Source organism: Miscanthus floridulus, chromosome 15 (genome assembly GCF_019320115.1).
Source record: "Miscanthus floridulus cultivar M001 chromosome 15, ASM1932011v1, whole genome shotgun sequence".
NCBI classification, from domain to species: Eukaryota; Viridiplantae; Streptophyta; class Magnoliopsida; order Poales; family Poaceae; genus Miscanthus; species Miscanthus floridulus.
In genome coordinates, this window is record NC_089594.1 from 15750773 (window position 1) to 15768090 (window position 17318).

Sequence of the window (17318 nt, forward strand, 5' to 3'; positions counted from 1 at the left end):
TCGCCCAAGGCACCCCATCAACGACATCCGAGAACCCATGCACGTCCACCTCATGATCCCGTTCGGCAGGGCGAAAAAGTTGACCGTGGGGTGAGGGTTACATGCACCCCAAAGAAGATATCAAAGATTTCAACCAAGACCAGATCCCTACCAACTATGCTGTCGTGATACTTACATGGTATGCGACCGAATACGAAGAATTTGAAATGGAATATCTAACTACAGAAGGGGTAACAATCCTTGGAGCTGCCATGGGTTCTAAAGTCCTATGGAACAAGGATGACATAGAGATCATTCTCTCGACGCTGACTTCTACGCTGACGGCGACACCAACATCACAACCATCCGTTGCTGGATCTTGTCCCCCCGATGATCCGGATCACGACGACGACGATGACGAAGGCAATGGCGGGATGACAAGGGAAGGAACTCACCCCGAGGCACAAGCCCTCACCCTCGTTCTCCTCCTCCAACAACAAGTCCACCTCCACCTCCCGACAGTCCGTCTAAGGGCACGAGCAAAGGACCGGGAGGCACGGAGGAACCAGGGGCAAAGACACCGCCTGCTGCCATTGCGAGCACAAGCCACTGTCCTCCACCGCCGGCGAAGACTAAAGGTGACCAAGGGCAGCTCACATACTCACTTGAGTTCGAAAGGTATGGTAGCGGCGAGCATAATTTGCTAAATACTTTTCTTTGCCATAATATGGTACTAACATTTCTATCCCAGGCCGAGATCACCTTTCCATCTATTTCCTGAATCGGATGACTACCCCGGCCATTACGAGCATGGGAAGTTCATGATAACCAAGGCCCAGCTCGTCAACGAGGAAAGGTGGGAGACAAGGAGGTTTCATCTCTGGTACATGGAAGCGGCAAAAGCTGGCCTGCATGGTTTTCTAGTCAAGGTTGTGGCGGAGTACTTCCACTTGCCCGGCAACGATGTAGAACTCCCCGTCGACTTCCATGACATGTACAGACTACTGCGGGACACAAGACCTTGACATCGCCCAAGTCACCTTGTTCTCAATGTAAGTGATGAATTGCGAGTTTCACATATCACCTGCCTTTGAATCGGTCAAGACTACTTATATATGCCACGATGGCTTGTCCTTGCAGGTTGATGGCCTATATATCCAAGGAACTAAAACTTGATGTTATCTATCTATCTCCAATGCATATTGCTCAAAGAATCATCATTGGTTACCACCTAGATGACAATCATCCAACCATGAAAGACTTGACAAAGCGACAGAGAGAGGCGCACAGGAAGAAACTGATGGACAATGAGAAGTTGAACATTTCAAGGTACATACTAGGAGCAATGAAGAAGATCAGGGGAAATGGTTGTATCCTAGCTGCCTACCACTTTGGGTAAGTCGAAGACATGCCTGTAGAGATAAGTGGGTAGCTAGCTAGTATTATTATTTCTCGTCGTAACCTGTATTTTGTTTCAATGGCGCAGCCAAGGCCTCGAGGGTCACTAGGTTGCATTTATCATCTACCCTCAGGATGGCAGGGCCTGCGTATTTGATTCGTTGACAGTGCCAAACTTAAAAGGGTACAAGGCCTTTGAAGATTGCCTCAGAGTGTAAGTGACTGAACTGTCTTCTCATATGCGTTCTAATGCCCTGCCTAATACTAGTATATTTTGTATAGCGCTTATAAGGAGTACGTGAAGGATCCTGAATGCTATGATCGAAGACCAGAGAATTTTAAGGCTAAGCATAAGAACCGCATCAAAATCAGACGCAACTTTCTGGTAAGTATTTGAAAGGTTTAATTGTGCTTTCCGTTCATATGCGTTCTAATGCCTGTGTTGTAATGCTTGTGTATCGATCATGCAGTGTGCCAAACAACCGGTAGGATCACAAGCATGTGGCTTCTACGCATGTGAGTTCCTGAGGGTGTGCAAGCAGTACAGTAGCAGTTGGAGGGTTCTCAAGAATGGATTGAACTGGTCGAGAGACGTGCAGAGCACCCAACACTCCTTCAAGCAGACAAAGGCGGACATATGTAAGTTTGTCTTAGACAAATGCGTGCTTGAAGGGGGCACGTTCTTCAATAAGAACAGCCCGCTAGCGATTTTACCGGAGTACGAGAGGCTGAGGAAATGGCCCACGATGATGCGTCCGCAGGATTACACCTTAGCGCATGTATAACGACTTTAATATGTAAATGTAATGAATTAATGATGACAAGAACGACTAAGTGAATGTATATATATGTATATTATCTCATGTGTAATGCCTGCATACTTTTTAAGTTTAATCTGTGAAATCTAGATGTGATTTGAATTTGAATTTATATGCCTGCTGTATTTTTTTAATTCAGGAAATAATTTACCGATGCGGGCAAATAATAAAGCCCACCACGGCTAATGAACATAATCGCGGCGGGCCACAAAAGGTGTCCGCCGCGGTAAAATAATTTACCGCGGCGGGCGGTGTAACGTGCCCGCCGTGGTAAAAGTATATTTACCGCAGCGGGCACGTTACACCGCCCGCTGCGGTAAATAGGTTAACCGCGGCGGGCAAAGCCGCCCGCCGCAGTTAAGCCACGATTTACCGTGGCCTCTAGGCCGCGGCGGACAGCTTTGCCCGCCGCGGGAAACCGAAAACGCCCGCGCTCCAGTAAAGTTTGTGTAGTAGTGATAGTCTTTCTAGTCCAACGCCGTCAGAGAAAAACTTTTGCTTTGGCGTCTGTTCCTGATCCAGGAGAATGCAGGATAGTCTACCGGTGCACCAGAGGATATCTTTAAGGTTTGTCCTCCCTCAGATGCCCAAAGTAAACAGAAACAATTTGTCCTCTATAGAGAAGCAAGTTTCCCATGAAACATTAATGAAGCTGCCTGCCCTGTATTTCCATTTATAATTAGATCCAATCGAGTTTAGCTCAGATGCCAAGAAACAATAGTGCTCGGATTTGATCTAAACCAGAGTTAAGAAAAACAAGTTCAACAATTCGTCTTTTAGGAACAGATCTACTGCAACAATGAACCTAAGACTGAAATACCTTACGGCAAAACGCAGAGAGCAATCAAAATAAAACCTTCAAGACAGAGATGTTATTCTATCTTTCAAGGAAAATATGTCATTCTTCATCAGATATATAACAACTGTCTGATCAAATAGTAACCTAACTTGGCTTTGTTATTGCTTTTACTAAATATATGATATGACTCTGTGTGAAAGGGCGCGTAGCGTAATGGTTACAAGAGTCTCAGTAGCACCTCATGTTCTGGGTTTGACTCTCCGTGGGAGTGAAATTTTCAGAATTTAACGGCGTTGTGCTTTCAGTGGTAGACGACGTACCCGTCGACAGCGAGGCTTCGTCCATCTCGAGGTTTTGTCGGCTCAGTCTTCGAATAAGATGCTCATAGGGGTAGGGTTTGCGCGCGTGCATTCATAGGGGTGAGTGTGCGTGTGTTGTGAGTGTCTGCGTTGTATTGTGTAATCGCAAAAAAATATGATATGGCTGTGTAGCTAACAAGACCTATAATTAGAGACCTAGCTACCTCAAGAATCTTTGCGATGTCATACATTAGTCTTACTCTACAAACACGGAAGAAAAACAATTGCCACATATCACCATAGGACGGATCCATCGGTGGGGGTGGGGCTCCCCTACCGCCGCTGATCCCATGTCTTCCAAAAGGAATTTTTTTGAAGTACTGATGATAAGACACTCGCATCACTGCAGTAGTACGTATAGAATATTCGTTAGCGGGAGAAGCACAAACCATACTAGAACTGGCCTGACAAGAATATTTGGTGGGCTAGGGTTGAATCAAAAGGAAGAAGAAGAAGAAAATAATAAGGTTTTGTGGATTAGGACCAAGGGGTTTCAGCCCAAAACACAATGTAGCAAATTCTATTTTTAATTTTTTTGTAAACTTGTTTTAATGTTTAAATTCAAACCTTTTCGAACCAAATAAGTTTTAAAACACATTTATAATCATTAGCATTTTAAAATTGACAACCAAATTTTTTGAAATAGGTTTTGATGTTTTGAAATAAAATTTTAATAATTCACTTTTGTATAGAATTAAACATATTTGTAACCTAACAAAGTTTTTTTAATAATTAATGTTTCATACAACAAAAATGGATACAGGCAGCACAAATGCAACCACTTTTGTAGCCTATGTCAAGATTAATTCAATTTATAAAATATCATTAAATCTAACTTGGAATATGACTTGATAGTGCATTTGTTTTGTATTCTATATGTTACGGTGTTAGTCCAAAATAGAGAAGTTTTATTTACGATAAAACTAGATTACATTTCAGGTCCGAGGGAGTAAGGTTCGTATTAAGGGTGAGTGTGTGCTATTTTAAAGCTTTATTTTTCTAGGCCATATAGTATAACAAACCCCCATCTTATTTACATGGCGTATTCAAACAAAAAAGTGTTTGGGAGTACACATGAGCACAGATTCGCTCATTGTGCCACGAGGAGTCAAAAAAAGAATGTGGCTAGGTTCAAATTGGACGGGCAGTGAAAGATGCAAGCTAAAAAGTTTGGGAGTTGAATATGGAAAGGTATAGAGTAAGTGGGTGAGGCTTGGGCCAAAGATTAAAAGATTATCTGGGCTGGATCAACAGGCCCAAAGCTACGATCGAACCCTAGAAGCTTACTCATTTCGCAACCCTACCCTATACATCGCCGCCTACCCACCCATATATAATAGGCATACGCAACACCTTCCCTACCGCCGCCGGCCCGCCGCCATCCGCAAGTCTTCATCTTCTTCTTTGTTCCACCATATGTGAGCGATTTCTTCACCTTCCCTACCGCCGTCGATCCACCGCCATCCGCAAGTCTTCATCTTCTTCTTTGTTCCGCCATATGTGAGTGATTTCTTCAGCTTCCCTATCCGCCAGTCCGCTGCCATCCGCAAGTCTTCATCTTCTTCTTTGTGTCCACCATATGTGAGTGATTTCTTTCATTCTATGTCTACTTTCTACTCGAAATAGTTAACTAGTGATGTGTGCTCTAATAGAGAATTGCACACAACAAGAGAAGGAGAATTAAATATTGATGTTTGGTCCTTGCAATAGGGAGGAATGGTTCGATGGTGCCACATGAGATTTGCGAACAATGGGACTATATCGATCTTGCCTATTTGGTGGCTAAGATGCTCGACCATGTTACCTGCCTATCTGGTATGATGAGATATATGAGGTTGTTTGATTCTACACCGCCACCGTTTACCATGTAACAAACTAGCGATGACACAACAAAATTAAGGTTCGTGTTTGGTTATTGAAAAAGTTGAGACAACCATGCAAAAAGAAAGTAGGAATTCACCACAGAGTGTGGCGTTGGTTTTTGACACCACAGCCACAGCGTCACCGCACATGAAGCGTGGCAGGCTGTGGTCGTAACCTAATAGCCCCTATATGCCCCGAGGTAACTATTCATATACCACAAGCAATTCACATAATTTTGTGATTATATTTTTTTCCTTTATGTTGGTTTCCCGTATGAAAAGGGAGCTCTTATGAAAAGAGAGCTCTTTTGTTAGCATTGTAAAAAATCACTAAGGTTTAAAGTAATATATGTCGCAATGCAAGAGAGACTATAATGGATACTAGCCTTTTAAGGAGGGGGTGTAAAAAGTTGTAGCTAGTAAGAGTTGTAAGCAATCTACAAAATAGTTCCACAATGTTATGACATGACCTTTAGAGAAGTTGATACGTTTGGATTCATTTTGGTTCATGTTATTTCTTGTTCCCCATTCAAGAAATAGACGAAGTACAACATTTCATCAGCTCATCAAGCTAAAAACAGTGAGTCATGTTACTTTTATACATTTCACATTGTTATCGTTATGCAAAGGCACACTGCACTTATTTCATGCATACATATAAAAAATGTTACATATACCACGTCAGTTATGTTAAAAAACATATGTATGCAATTTATTTTTGTTGGTCATCATGTTACTCCTTTTTCATGTCTACATATTACTCGATCGACTGTTGGCATCGCTGTAAAATAAAAAAGAGCAAACAAATATACCATCATGATTTATTTTTTTAATGTGAGTGTAATTATCGATGATTTCGATGCATCATTTGAAGTTCTAAGATAGATGAGGAAGGGAGGATATGGTTATTAGTTATTTATGTGTTTCATATAATGAGTTTAGGAATACAACATACCTTAGCTTATTTTTCTTACTATTATTTATATTTTCATGAAATGAGCTGAGAAATGTTTTCATAAACAGGGAGAGTGTTTTCATCCAAGATAATGAGAACAATGACATTATTAGGAACACAACATATCTTAGTATATTTTCTTGTGTGCTTTATTTCAAATTCTCTATTGTTGTTGTGGAATCTTTGGTGTTTTGCTTTGTTTAGACTTAGTGAGCGGTTATATGTGTGGGAATCATTATGTCCATTTTCAGCACTCACATAGGATACAAAAAATGTTCCAAATAGGGCAAGGAGAAAGAAGTTGGTGGCTCAGGTTTCAACTATAAAGGACATGTTAGAGATTTTTTTTCTAAAGTTACAAGACCTATGAAACAAATATGAAGTTGTGGCATATAGGGTCTTTGCAACATTTATGTTAAAAAAATCACATAAATCTTTCGGGAGCTGGAATTAAGAGTCCAACAAAGAAAATTTGATGTTTATAGCTAATGCTAGAGCCTTGGCACACCCAACATAGTTATTATCGTGACACGTGTTTGGTTTGGAGACGTCTTGGGGGATGGGATAGTCTCATCCGTGACTGTGGGATGTGATGGTCCCATTATGCGTTTGGTTGAAAAGGATAGTCCATTCTTATTTTTTTCTTTGGTTGGACTGATAGAGGATTGGGATGAACACAATTTCCACATTGCCGGTCACCGTGAAACGTGGGGTCCACTCCACAATCTCCCATCCACATATTTTCTTCCTTCCAAATCCTCTATACACTGTTGCCGCCCTTCGACATGCCTTGCCACCCCACTCGTCGAAGCTACCTCTGCAAAGCCACCTGCTTGAGCTTAGTTCTTAGCACAACTGCCCCCATTAGCACCCCTTCATGCTTGCCCTTGCATGCCCACCGCATCGCTTACCTTGAGAACTCCCATGCTGCAAGCCACATACTTGTCATTGGGGCACCACCCCACCTCGCCACATGTGCTTGCCTCAAGCCCCTCAACGCCTCTGTGCCAACCCGCACCCTATCCTTGTACTTGGCATGGACGGAGGAGCTATGGAGCCCACAAGGGATGAGCCCGTCCGCTCAATGTGTGTTGGGGGGGGGGGGCTCCCCCTAGGGCCAGACATCCTCTTCCCTAGTTGCCCCTAAACTAAACAATCCTCAAAATGGGATTGACCTATCCCATCTCCCTTGTCCCAAAAAAACTAAAAACTAAACATATGGTTAGTTAGAGCCATTAAATGTTTTAGATAGTACTACAAAATAGATTGAACATAAACCATGGACATTATATATCACAATCATTTTTCCTTATAATCATTCATGGAATACACATCTAAAAATCTTTTATTGCATCCTCCTCCCTAGTTGCCTCTAAACTAAACAACCTTCAAGCCCCTAAACTAAACAACCTTCAAAATGGGATTAACTTATCATCTCCCGTGTCCAAATAAAACTTAAAACTAAATATATGCATGGTTAGGTAGAGCCATTCAATGTCTTAGATAGTATTACAAAATAGATTGAACAAAAGCCATGGACATCATATATCATGACCATTTTTCTTATAATCATTCCTTGAATACACTTCTAAAAATATTTTATTGCTAATATAAAAAATATGCAATTGGCTAAAAGCTCTCATTTAAGGCTCTATCTGGATCTCTTAGCTAATAGCTAATTGTTAGCAGGAGGAACCAACTAATTGTTGGCTGTGTGGTAGGTACGACACTAGCTAGACTATTAGCTAAGGATCTAAACAGGACCACACATAATCTGGGTGGTAGGTAAGCTCTCATTTTAGGCTTTGTTTGGATCTCTTAGCAAATATCTAATTGTTAGCCGGAGGAACCAGCTAATTGTGAGCTGGGTAGTAGGTACGACACTAGCTAGACTATTAGCTAAGGATCTAAACAGGACCACATGTAATCTGGGTGGTAGGTAAGATATTAGCTGTGGATCCAAATGTGCCAGGTAATCTAGGTGGTAGGTAAGATACTAGCTAGACTAATAGCTAGAGATTTAAATGGGATAGAGTTAATCTGGGTGGTAGGGAAGACACTAGCTAGACTATTAGCTACAGATCCAAATTAACTGGACCACATGTAATTTGGATATCGTATAAGATACTAATTAGACTATTAACTATAGAGATCAAACGAGATCAAATATGATTTTTAGCAGCTACAATTGTTAACTCTAAAGATCAAATAGCATCTAACCCCAACACTTCATATTAATTAAAACATTTAAAAAAACAATTTATTCAAAATGAGCATTCACAATAAAAGTAAACAAAAAGAAAAAAAAATGTCAAAAGCCTTACACAAAACCTCTAAACCCTACAATTTAAACATTCACACTTATATTTTCAAACGATCCCAGACATTTTTTTTGAATTAACCCTGGTATATGAACCCTATTTGCCGCCAAGTTTTCCCTTCCATATATCCTTTGAATTCGAAACGCCAACCCGACTTGTGTGACCTGTCTCGTCGCAGTCTTTGCAGCCGGTATTTTTGGTAAACTGGTTGAAGGGGCCTCAACAGCCCTGCCCCTGCTCAACCTCAGCCAACCCAGATGTTCCCGTTGCACCATTCGAATGGCGGCGAATCGCGAAAAATTGGAAGGTGGGAGAGGTCGAGTGCGAACGCCTCCTCACCGCCGCCGCTGCCACCACCGGCGTCTCGTCGGCTATAAAACCCTACCCCCGCTAGTCTTGCCATCGCCACCAGCCCCCTCGCCGAAACCCTAAACCCATCTCCCCGTTAGGTCTCGCCCCCGTGCACGGACGATGGCGGAGGACGCACCGCCTGCAGCCCCTGTGATGACGCCGGAGGAAGTGCAGGCTAAGGCCGAGCTGCGGATGCGCGACATAGGCCAGCGCTTTGGCGCTATCCCGGAGGACCACGACGAACTGCTCCGGTTACTCGAGGTGAGCGCGGCCCCAGCTATCGTGCTCTGTTCCCATTGTGTCGAGATGTAACTTGCCTTGCAATTGTTTATCGTTTTGCCTAGCTATCGTGCTCTGTTCCCGTTGTTTTCGTCATTCAGGCGTGTTGAGATGTAGCTTGCTTTGCAATTGTTTATCGTTTTGCGTTTTTTATGAAACCTGCATTAGCCGGTGGCTCATCCAGCTTAGGATGGGAGAAAATGGTTCTCTGTTGATTGATTAATCTGTTCGGTTTTGAGTGGGCTGGAACAGTCGAACGAAGATAGAGCTGGCCTTGTAATTATTTAGGTTTTATTTGGATATATTTTTTATAATGCGAAGTATGCCCTAGTTGGTCATTCATCTAGATTAGGATGGAAGGAAAAAAGGCTGCTTTGTTGGTTGATGAGGCTTTTTTTTTAGAACACGCTTATGCGCGTATTTCATTAAGAAGCTAAGAGTTTCGAAAACAAGGTAACAGAAACTTGGTAACAAAAACGTTACCAAGCCACCTAGCACCACTGGATCCAAAGGTAAGACACTACATTGTTACAAAAGATAGCTACCAGCACAGCAGCGCTCAAGCTGAAGCACGCGCAAGCAGCCTGGAAAGGTGGGCGTTCCCGGCCGCACACCACCTCTCCGCTTCCTCCTTGATCAACATGGCCAGCCTTGGCGGCGAGGTTGCACCAGCCTGGAACGTCCTATGGTTCCGCTCCTTCCACAAGCTCACCCAAGCAGTAAAACGAAGGAGTCGAACCCCCTGCGAAAGAACTTCGGGACGAGCTTGGTTGATGAGGCCATGTGATCCTGAGTAGTTTGCGTGGAGATATTGCTTGCATTGCAATGGTTTAGTGTTTTTTTTTGGTTTATGATGTGTGATGTATGGCCTATCTAGTTGGTAGCTCATTTAGCTCAGGACTATATACAAGATTTGCCATTTTCTTATTAGAGTTGGAATTGCTTGTTCGTTTGTGCAGGAAGCTGTATTCTGTTTGTCCAGGGTGGATCAATCTCCGCCCGAGAGCATGTACAATGCTCTTCGCCCCACTATGGCTGTTTTGATTACAAATGAGCTACTGGAGCACCCAGATCCCAACGTGAAGGTTGTTCTCACCTCTTGCTTAACTGAAGTTACCAGGATTACCGCGCTAGAGGGCGCCCCCTATGATGATGATGTTATGAAGGTGAGATTTGTTGCCCTTCTTGGTATGGAACGATGGTGTCTATATGTACTGACCATTGCAATTTGCCTTGTTGCAGCACGTGTTTAAGAGAATTGTGGAGACTTTTGGTGACTTGGATGATATGAACAGCCCCTCCTTTTCAAGGCGGGTTTCTATCCTTGATTCTGTTGCAAGGGTTCGTTGTTGTGTTCTGATGTTGGATCTTGACTTGGACCATATGATACTGGACATGTTCCGTCATTTCTTCAAAACCGCCTCGTAAGAAACTTCCTTCACATTCATTTTTAATCATAATTTTGCATACACTTGGTGCCATGTTTTTTAAGATCTGACAAATGGACTGGGGTAATAATGTAATTGTGTTAAATCCCAAAGAAGGATTTCATTGCTGTGATGGTAGTCATAGAATGCATGTGCTATATATGTTCCTGTCGTGCATGAATGCTATCCTTATTTATCTAGTGTGAATTTTTTATTTCTCATCTTATTCATTCCCTTTTTGTATATTTCAGCACCAGGCATTCAGAACAAGTCATCCACTGTATGGAAATTATAATGATGTTTGTAATTCAGGAGAGCGATGATGTCCATGCTGAACTGGCATCGTGCCTGCTTCAGAACCTTAAAAAAGAAGCACAAGTAATCCCATCCCTCTGTTGTTTGCATTAACAGTTAGTTATTGTCACCTTTTACTAAAATCTCTGTCCTTACTTTACAGGAAACTCTCCCAGCATCTTTTGGACTTGCAGAGAGGGTACTAGGCCTATGCAGGGACAAGCTCAAACCAGTGCTTCATGAGTTACTTAAGGGCACTCCCTTGGATGAATACAGCAACGTTGTTACAATGTTGTTCCAAGATGCTTCAGATGCTGGAGAAAACAATGTTGATGCATCAGGAAAAGACATGGTTAATTAAATCACCAGTATATTACAAATTGAGTTTATGGACTGATGAATTCATGTTGGAATTTTGTTGGTCTAAGTATTAGTTCTTTTTTGTGGCATGGTTGATCTATTTTTAGATGCGTAATCAAATGAGAAAGGCTGCTTTTGTAAGAGTTTGACAGAAAAGGGTGCTATTTCTTCTGTTATTAAGATACTAGTAGGAGAGGAACATGTGATCTATACTGTTATTACAGACATGTATTCAGTTATGGGTGGTATTGAATGCATCTTGACTTAAAATTCAGGCCATTCTTCAAAAAGGGACGTGGTCAGAATTTTTAAACCCTGCTATCTGGAAAGGGAACTATATTAACCATAATATAACATGTGAAATTTCAAAGAAACATTTCTTGTTATGTACTGATTCGTTTGGATAGTGTATTGTGCACAGATATGATGGTATGTATAGTCATGTTGGATTCTGGTACTATCAGTAGCATGATCCACCGTTATTTTTAATGCATATAATCTCTTCAATGTGATAGTACTAAGAGTCCCCCCCCCCCCCCCCCCCCCCCCCCCCCCACCCCCACCTCCTGGTATGAATATGTTTCAATTGTGTGCTAAGTTTGTCTAAATTATAATTATGCAGGCAGCTGAAGGTAAACTTTCTGAAAAGTCTGTTCCTGACGAGTCACCACAGGTATACATCTACAGATGTTCAATATCTAATGTTCTATAGAGTGAGGTAGATACCACAAGTTTATATTTTCTTATTTTTCAGGAAACTTCAAAGGTGGACCAAAATGTCAATTGCCTAGGCCAAGAAGGTACTAGTCCAAGCAGTACTCCCACAACTGCCATTAGCAATGGTGCTGCTCCAGTTGACAATGTCAAGTCTCCAGATGGACCAGATTCTTTAAAACAGAAGCAAGAACTGACTTCTGGTGACGAGCAGACACCAGATTCTTCTAAACAGAAGCAAGAACTGACTTCTGGCGACGAGCAGACACCGGATTCTTCTAAACAGAAGCCAGAACTGACTTCTCTCGACAAGCAGGCGAAAAGTTCTGAGCAATTGATATCTTGTGACAAAGAAGTACGAGAACCAGTGATTGTTAAAACTGAAAAGCTATCTGATGTCAATTCAAAGAAAGATCACAAGCTTGGTTCTTCCATTGGATCTGAGATGAGTGAACAATCAAAGGTTGTTAAAGACAATGAGAGTCTAGTAGCATCTGAGTTATCCCCAGAGACAAATGATGGTGATAAAAAGCAGCTATCAGAGACTGGCAATATAACTGCTGAGGAATCATCAAAACCAACTGATACTAAGCCTGCTGTGGCTAAGCCAAAGAGAGGCCGACCTCCAGCAGCAAAGTCTCAGGAGAAAAAGCCTGTTGGAAAGAAACATGCATCGTCAGACCTAAAATCTGCACAACTTGATCCCGTCACTGATTCTGGAGGGAGAGCTACAAGGCAACTGAATAAAGATGTTGCGAAGTCTTCATCAACTAAGGCTGCTGAAGGAGAATCTGGCAAGAAGCAACATAAAACCAGTCACTACCGGAATCCTTAAATTTGCCGAGTGTTTTTAAGTTTACCGAGTGTATTCCATCGGGCACTCGGCGAACAAATTCTTTGCCGAGTGCCGCGCTAAAAACACTCGGCAAACAAAAACACTCGGCAAACAGAGCGTTTTGCCGAGTGTCAAAACAAAAACACTCGGCAAATAGGTTGTTTGCCGAGTGTTAAAAAAATACACTCGGCAAACAAAAATAAAATATTTTTTCTGAAAAAGAAGGAGAAGAAAAAAAATGAAAAAAAACTTTGCCGAGTGCTCAGATCTAGAACACTCGGCAAAGAAATAAAAATCTTTATTCTAAAAAAAAATGAGAAGAAAAAAAATAAAATAAAAAACTTTGCCGAGTGTCCGATCTGGGACAATCGGCAAACAAATAAATAATCTTTTTTTTGAAACTTTGCCGAGTTTCCAGATCGGACACTCGGCAAACAAAAAAAATCTCGTCAAATACCACGCGCGCCTCCCCAGTCCCCTCAGCATCCCTTCCCAGCGCCCCTCCGCAGAGCACCCCGCGCGCCCCTCCCCTCCCGAGAACCAGCCCCAGCGCCGCTCCCCTCCCGGACCGCCGCCGGCGGCGGCCAGCCCCCACTCCCTCTCTCAGTGGCGCCTCTCCCTCTCCACTCCGGCCTCCCTCTCCTTCGGGCACTCCGGCCTCCCACTCCCTCTCTCGGTGGCGCCTCTCCTCCCTCCCTCGTCGCACAACCAGCGGATCCAGTTGGGGGCGCTCACTAGCTGGGGCTGAGGCCAAGCGCGCCCGTCGCCGGCGGGGCTCCTCGTGTCCTGGCGGCTCCAAGGCAGCAGCGCTCAAGCGGATCTACGAGGTGGAGGTACGGCAAGGGCGGATCTGCGAGGAGGTGCGGCGAGGGCGGATCTGCGAGGAGGTCCAGTGGAGGTGGTGCATGAGGGTCGAGCGGGCTCCGTCGGTAGGCCCTAGAAGCGCTCGAGGGCCAGCCTCCTCCACCTCCGGCGACGGGCGTGCGAGATCCGACGGCGGCTGGCCGCCCGACGCGTCCAGGTGCAGATCCGGTGGCGGCGGGCCGCTCGGCTCGTCCAGGTGTGGATCCGGCAAAGGTAGATCCAGGACGGCGGCGACGGCGGATCCAGGACGGCGGTGACGGTGGTTGGAGCGGCCGGTGGTGGTGGCCGGCCGGTGCTTGTTTTTTTATTTTTTTTTGGAAAAAAAGTTTGCCGAGTGTTTTTTTTCACTCGGCAACGTCTTTGCCGAGTGCCCGACATAAAACACTCGGCAAACAAGCGTTTGCCGTTAAATGATTTGCCGAGTGTCGTTCGCCGAGTGCAACACTCGGTAAACCCTACGCCGAGTGTTTTTGCAGCTTCACCGAGTGTCCCTGACACTCAGCGAAGGTCCTGTGTCCGGTAGTGAGTATGAAATTGCAGAAAGAAGATGCTGTCTCTAATAAAGACACCGATGAAGATATTAGTTTGAAGGTAGCTTCCTTGTTCTCAATTAACTACAGTACATGCATTAAAGTTGTTTCTCTGTACTTAAGCCATGCTTATATCTTACTAGCTGAAGATTGGGTTTCTATAGTGATAGTGCCTATTTATAGTTTCATGTTTACATGCTTTTATTCTCTATAATAAGATAGTCGATAGGCAAAGCATTACTAACGTTTGGCTAGTAACTCAACTGGTCTTTTCAACGGATTAACTTATATCACCCTTGGTTGTCGTTCATCATGTTTTTGACCTTTTCTGTTTACACTCTTTTTTTCCTCCTAATGTGGTCTTCCACAATGACTTGACTTTTTTTTATCAATTATCATAATTCAGGAAATGGTGTCCCCAACAAGGATCGATAAATCAAAAGGCCAACAAGAGGATAGTGGGGCGTCATCAAAAAGGAAACGTTTGCAGGAAGCTCAAGAGGTATGCATGCTTGACACACAGTGAATTGTCTTCAACCTTATTTCTCTTTCAGTTTATCAGAACCTTTTCTGTTGTGTTGGCAGACCCCTCTATCAAAGAAAAACAAAATGCTTGATGAAAACCTTATTGGCTCAAGAATCAAAGTTTGGTGGCCAGATGACAAAATGTAAGTCTGATGATCAACATGTGCTTCTTATCAGTATAATGGTGTTCTTACAGTAGTTAATATATATTATTTTTTGCACCAATGTTTTTTTTTTGTCTGTGGCAATGCCATGGATATTTCTATAGTGAAGCATTTGGTTATTTGTGAGCATATATTTATTGCTGACCACCTTCTGGATGCACTGTGGACGCTATTTCTGAAGGCTTCCAAGTCTGCATTGTGGTTGCTATTTGTTCCTTTTTTATATACAAATAATATCTGCTTGGTGAATTATTCTTCTGGTTGGAACTTTACACCTATAGTCTTTCTTTTTGTTTTCTTAAATCTTCTTTTTGATAACAGTGTTGACAGCTGAAAATGACATTTGCTCCATGAGTTATGCTAGCATGCAGTTTTGTTGTTTTGAAATTATTTCTTGATTTGCAGGTTCTATGCGGGTGTTGTTGAATCATTCGAGGCTTCTTCAAAGAAGCACAAGGTGCCCATTCACACTTCATTTGTTCCTTAAGTGTTTAGCCTGTCTGAATGAGAAACACTATTAGCGATGGAATTGTTATTTTTCTCTTAAACAAAACTGACTATGATGTTTGGACCCTTTCCTCTTGGCACTCAGGTTTCTTATGATGATGGTGATGTTGAGGTACTAGTGCTTAAGAAGGAAAGATGGGAGTTCATTGCTGAGGTATTTCCATTAGGTTTGAATTTGATGCAGTTATATCTATCCTCCTCTGTTCCTTTTTCTGATTCATTTGCCATCCTGCAGGAACAAGACACTGATCCTTCTGCGTCATTTAATATGTAAGAAAAATATCTACTTTGCGCCTTCTGTATGTTCTGTGTTTGAGATGACAATTATAATTATGCCAGAACGTTAAACAATATAATATGTGATCGTGTGCACAACTGCAGTTTCCCCTACCTCGTATTAAGAACTGGCTTCTGCCTAATGGGTTACTAGTTTCAAAACTCAAAAACAAAGCAGCGGTAGCATGCACACGCTTGATTTTTCAAACAACCAGTGTTTGTCTCATATGTTTTAAGCTTTTATGTGAATTCTTCTATGTGCTTTTGTCGTCCTTATCTCTGACTTAACCTGTTTAGCATGCCTTTAATCTGTTTGATTGTCTAGATATAACTTTGCTATTTGGTGGTAACCACCAAATGGGAATTCTGAAGTCAATTTATTCCTAATGTGTCTTCTTTTTTATATCCGTGGAGTTACTTTCTATCCTGATTGATGAACTTTGATTCTTTTGTTCACCCGCCCACCCACCCACACACACTGTTCTATGTCAATGTTACCTGATATACTCCCATTCATTGTTTAGGTCATAACTTAATGCCAAAGGTTTCATTTGTTAAATTATGAGTTGTTTCTTGTAAACCAGGCGACGTGGCAGAAAAGCTAAAGGGAGCTCGGGTCAACAAATGAAGGAAGGAAAAACAGGAACGCCTCAAAGGTAAAGTGTTTACTATTATGGATGTGCTATCTTGATACATTGTACATTCTGTAGCTTATGTGAAACTACTTAACTGTTTTATGCACAATGGCAGTGATGTTAAGAATCCTCCCAAGAAGAGAGGGCGTCAAAAAGGCGTGCGCTCCAGCAATAATATGCCAAATGCTGGTAGCTCTGTGACTCCAGCCAGACTGAAGGGAAAAAGTGCTGAGAAGGATACTCAAGGGACACCTAAGATTGGCAGCAACTCTAAGAAGAAAGGTGCAAAGCCCTCTCGATCTACTGGAAAGGCTAAGGATGCTGTTGTCAAGGCAAGCAGCAAGGATGAGCCTGATAGCACCGACAACTCAAAGGATGATGCTGGCAGTGAAGACAAGAATTCAAAAAATGAAGTGAAATCCAGTGAAGCTATCGATGGATCCAAGACTAATTAATGGTCTTTCAACCAAAAGGAAGCCCCTGGAGAATGAAGGTGAGTCATCAGAGGAGGAGAAGGGGTCTGCTAAAACTACTACCAGAAAGAAGCGCAGAAGAAAGAGCCGCAACTAGTTGCTCAGAAGCTATGCAGCTTATCATCTCAGGGTGTTCCGCCCTTGCAGTCTGAAGTCTCAAGATGTTGGCATGGACATGCCATGTATGCTTTTATATTCCCTGGACCGTTACCAACTTAGCGCTTTGGTGACTCTGGATAAGATATGTCTATATGTTCTTCAGAGGAAAATGACTGACAGATGGTGCTTTTTTACTTCACATTGAAGTTTTGTACCAATGTGCTTCTTGGTGCCCATCTGATGTACATTTGAGCTGGAAGTGGCAAGATTGCAGGCACAACACAGAATATGCACATGTGGGGTCACGGCAGAATTCTGCTTTCGTGTTCAGCCATCAGAGTTGTAGTGAAAGAAAGACATTCTTTTTTCCTGATAAATCATGTCCAAATAAAGGAAAACATCTTCTGGTTATGCAGCTTAGGCATCATTAGCACTTATAAGGTGGATAGTTACATACAAATTAAAAGTCCCAACTTCTATGTAACATCTGGCAT

At 42.7% G+C, this 17318-nt stretch overlaps 1 protein-coding gene across 1 annotated transcript; it reads left to right on the plus strand.

Annotated features, from left to right (window-relative positions):
- Window positions 1-8962: 8962 nt before the first annotated feature.
- Window positions 8963-16707, plus strand: LOC136509670 (sister chromatid cohesion protein PDS5 homolog C-like). Its single transcript, XM_066504407.1, has 15 exons — window positions 8963-9103; window positions 10081-10287; window positions 10364-10545; window positions 10800-10926; window positions 11006-11194; window positions 11825-11875; window positions 11957-12731; window positions 14139-14206; window positions 14552-14647; window positions 14731-14813; window positions 15240-15291; window positions 15427-15495; window positions 15577-15611; window positions 16202-16273; window positions 16362-16707. The coding sequence occupies exons 1-15, from the start codon at window positions 8963-8965 to the stop codon at window positions 16705-16707; spliced, it is 2493 nt and encodes an 830-aa protein (XP_066360504.1).
- Window positions 16708-17318: the final 611 nt, after the last annotated feature.

Coding starts and splice junctions, on each gene's coding strand:
- LOC136509670 (XM_066504407.1), top strand. CDS start 8,963: ATGGCGGAGGACGCACCGCCTGCAGCCCCTGTGATGACGCCGGAGGAA. Junction 11,195..11,824: donor ATGCATCAGGAAAAGACATG/GTTAATTAAATC, acceptor ATAATTATGCAG/GCAGCTGAAGGTAAACTTTC. Junction 15,612..16,201: donor CCTTCTGCGTCATTTAATAT/GTAAGAAAAATA, acceptor CTTGTAAACCAG/GCGACGTGGCAGAAAAGCTA.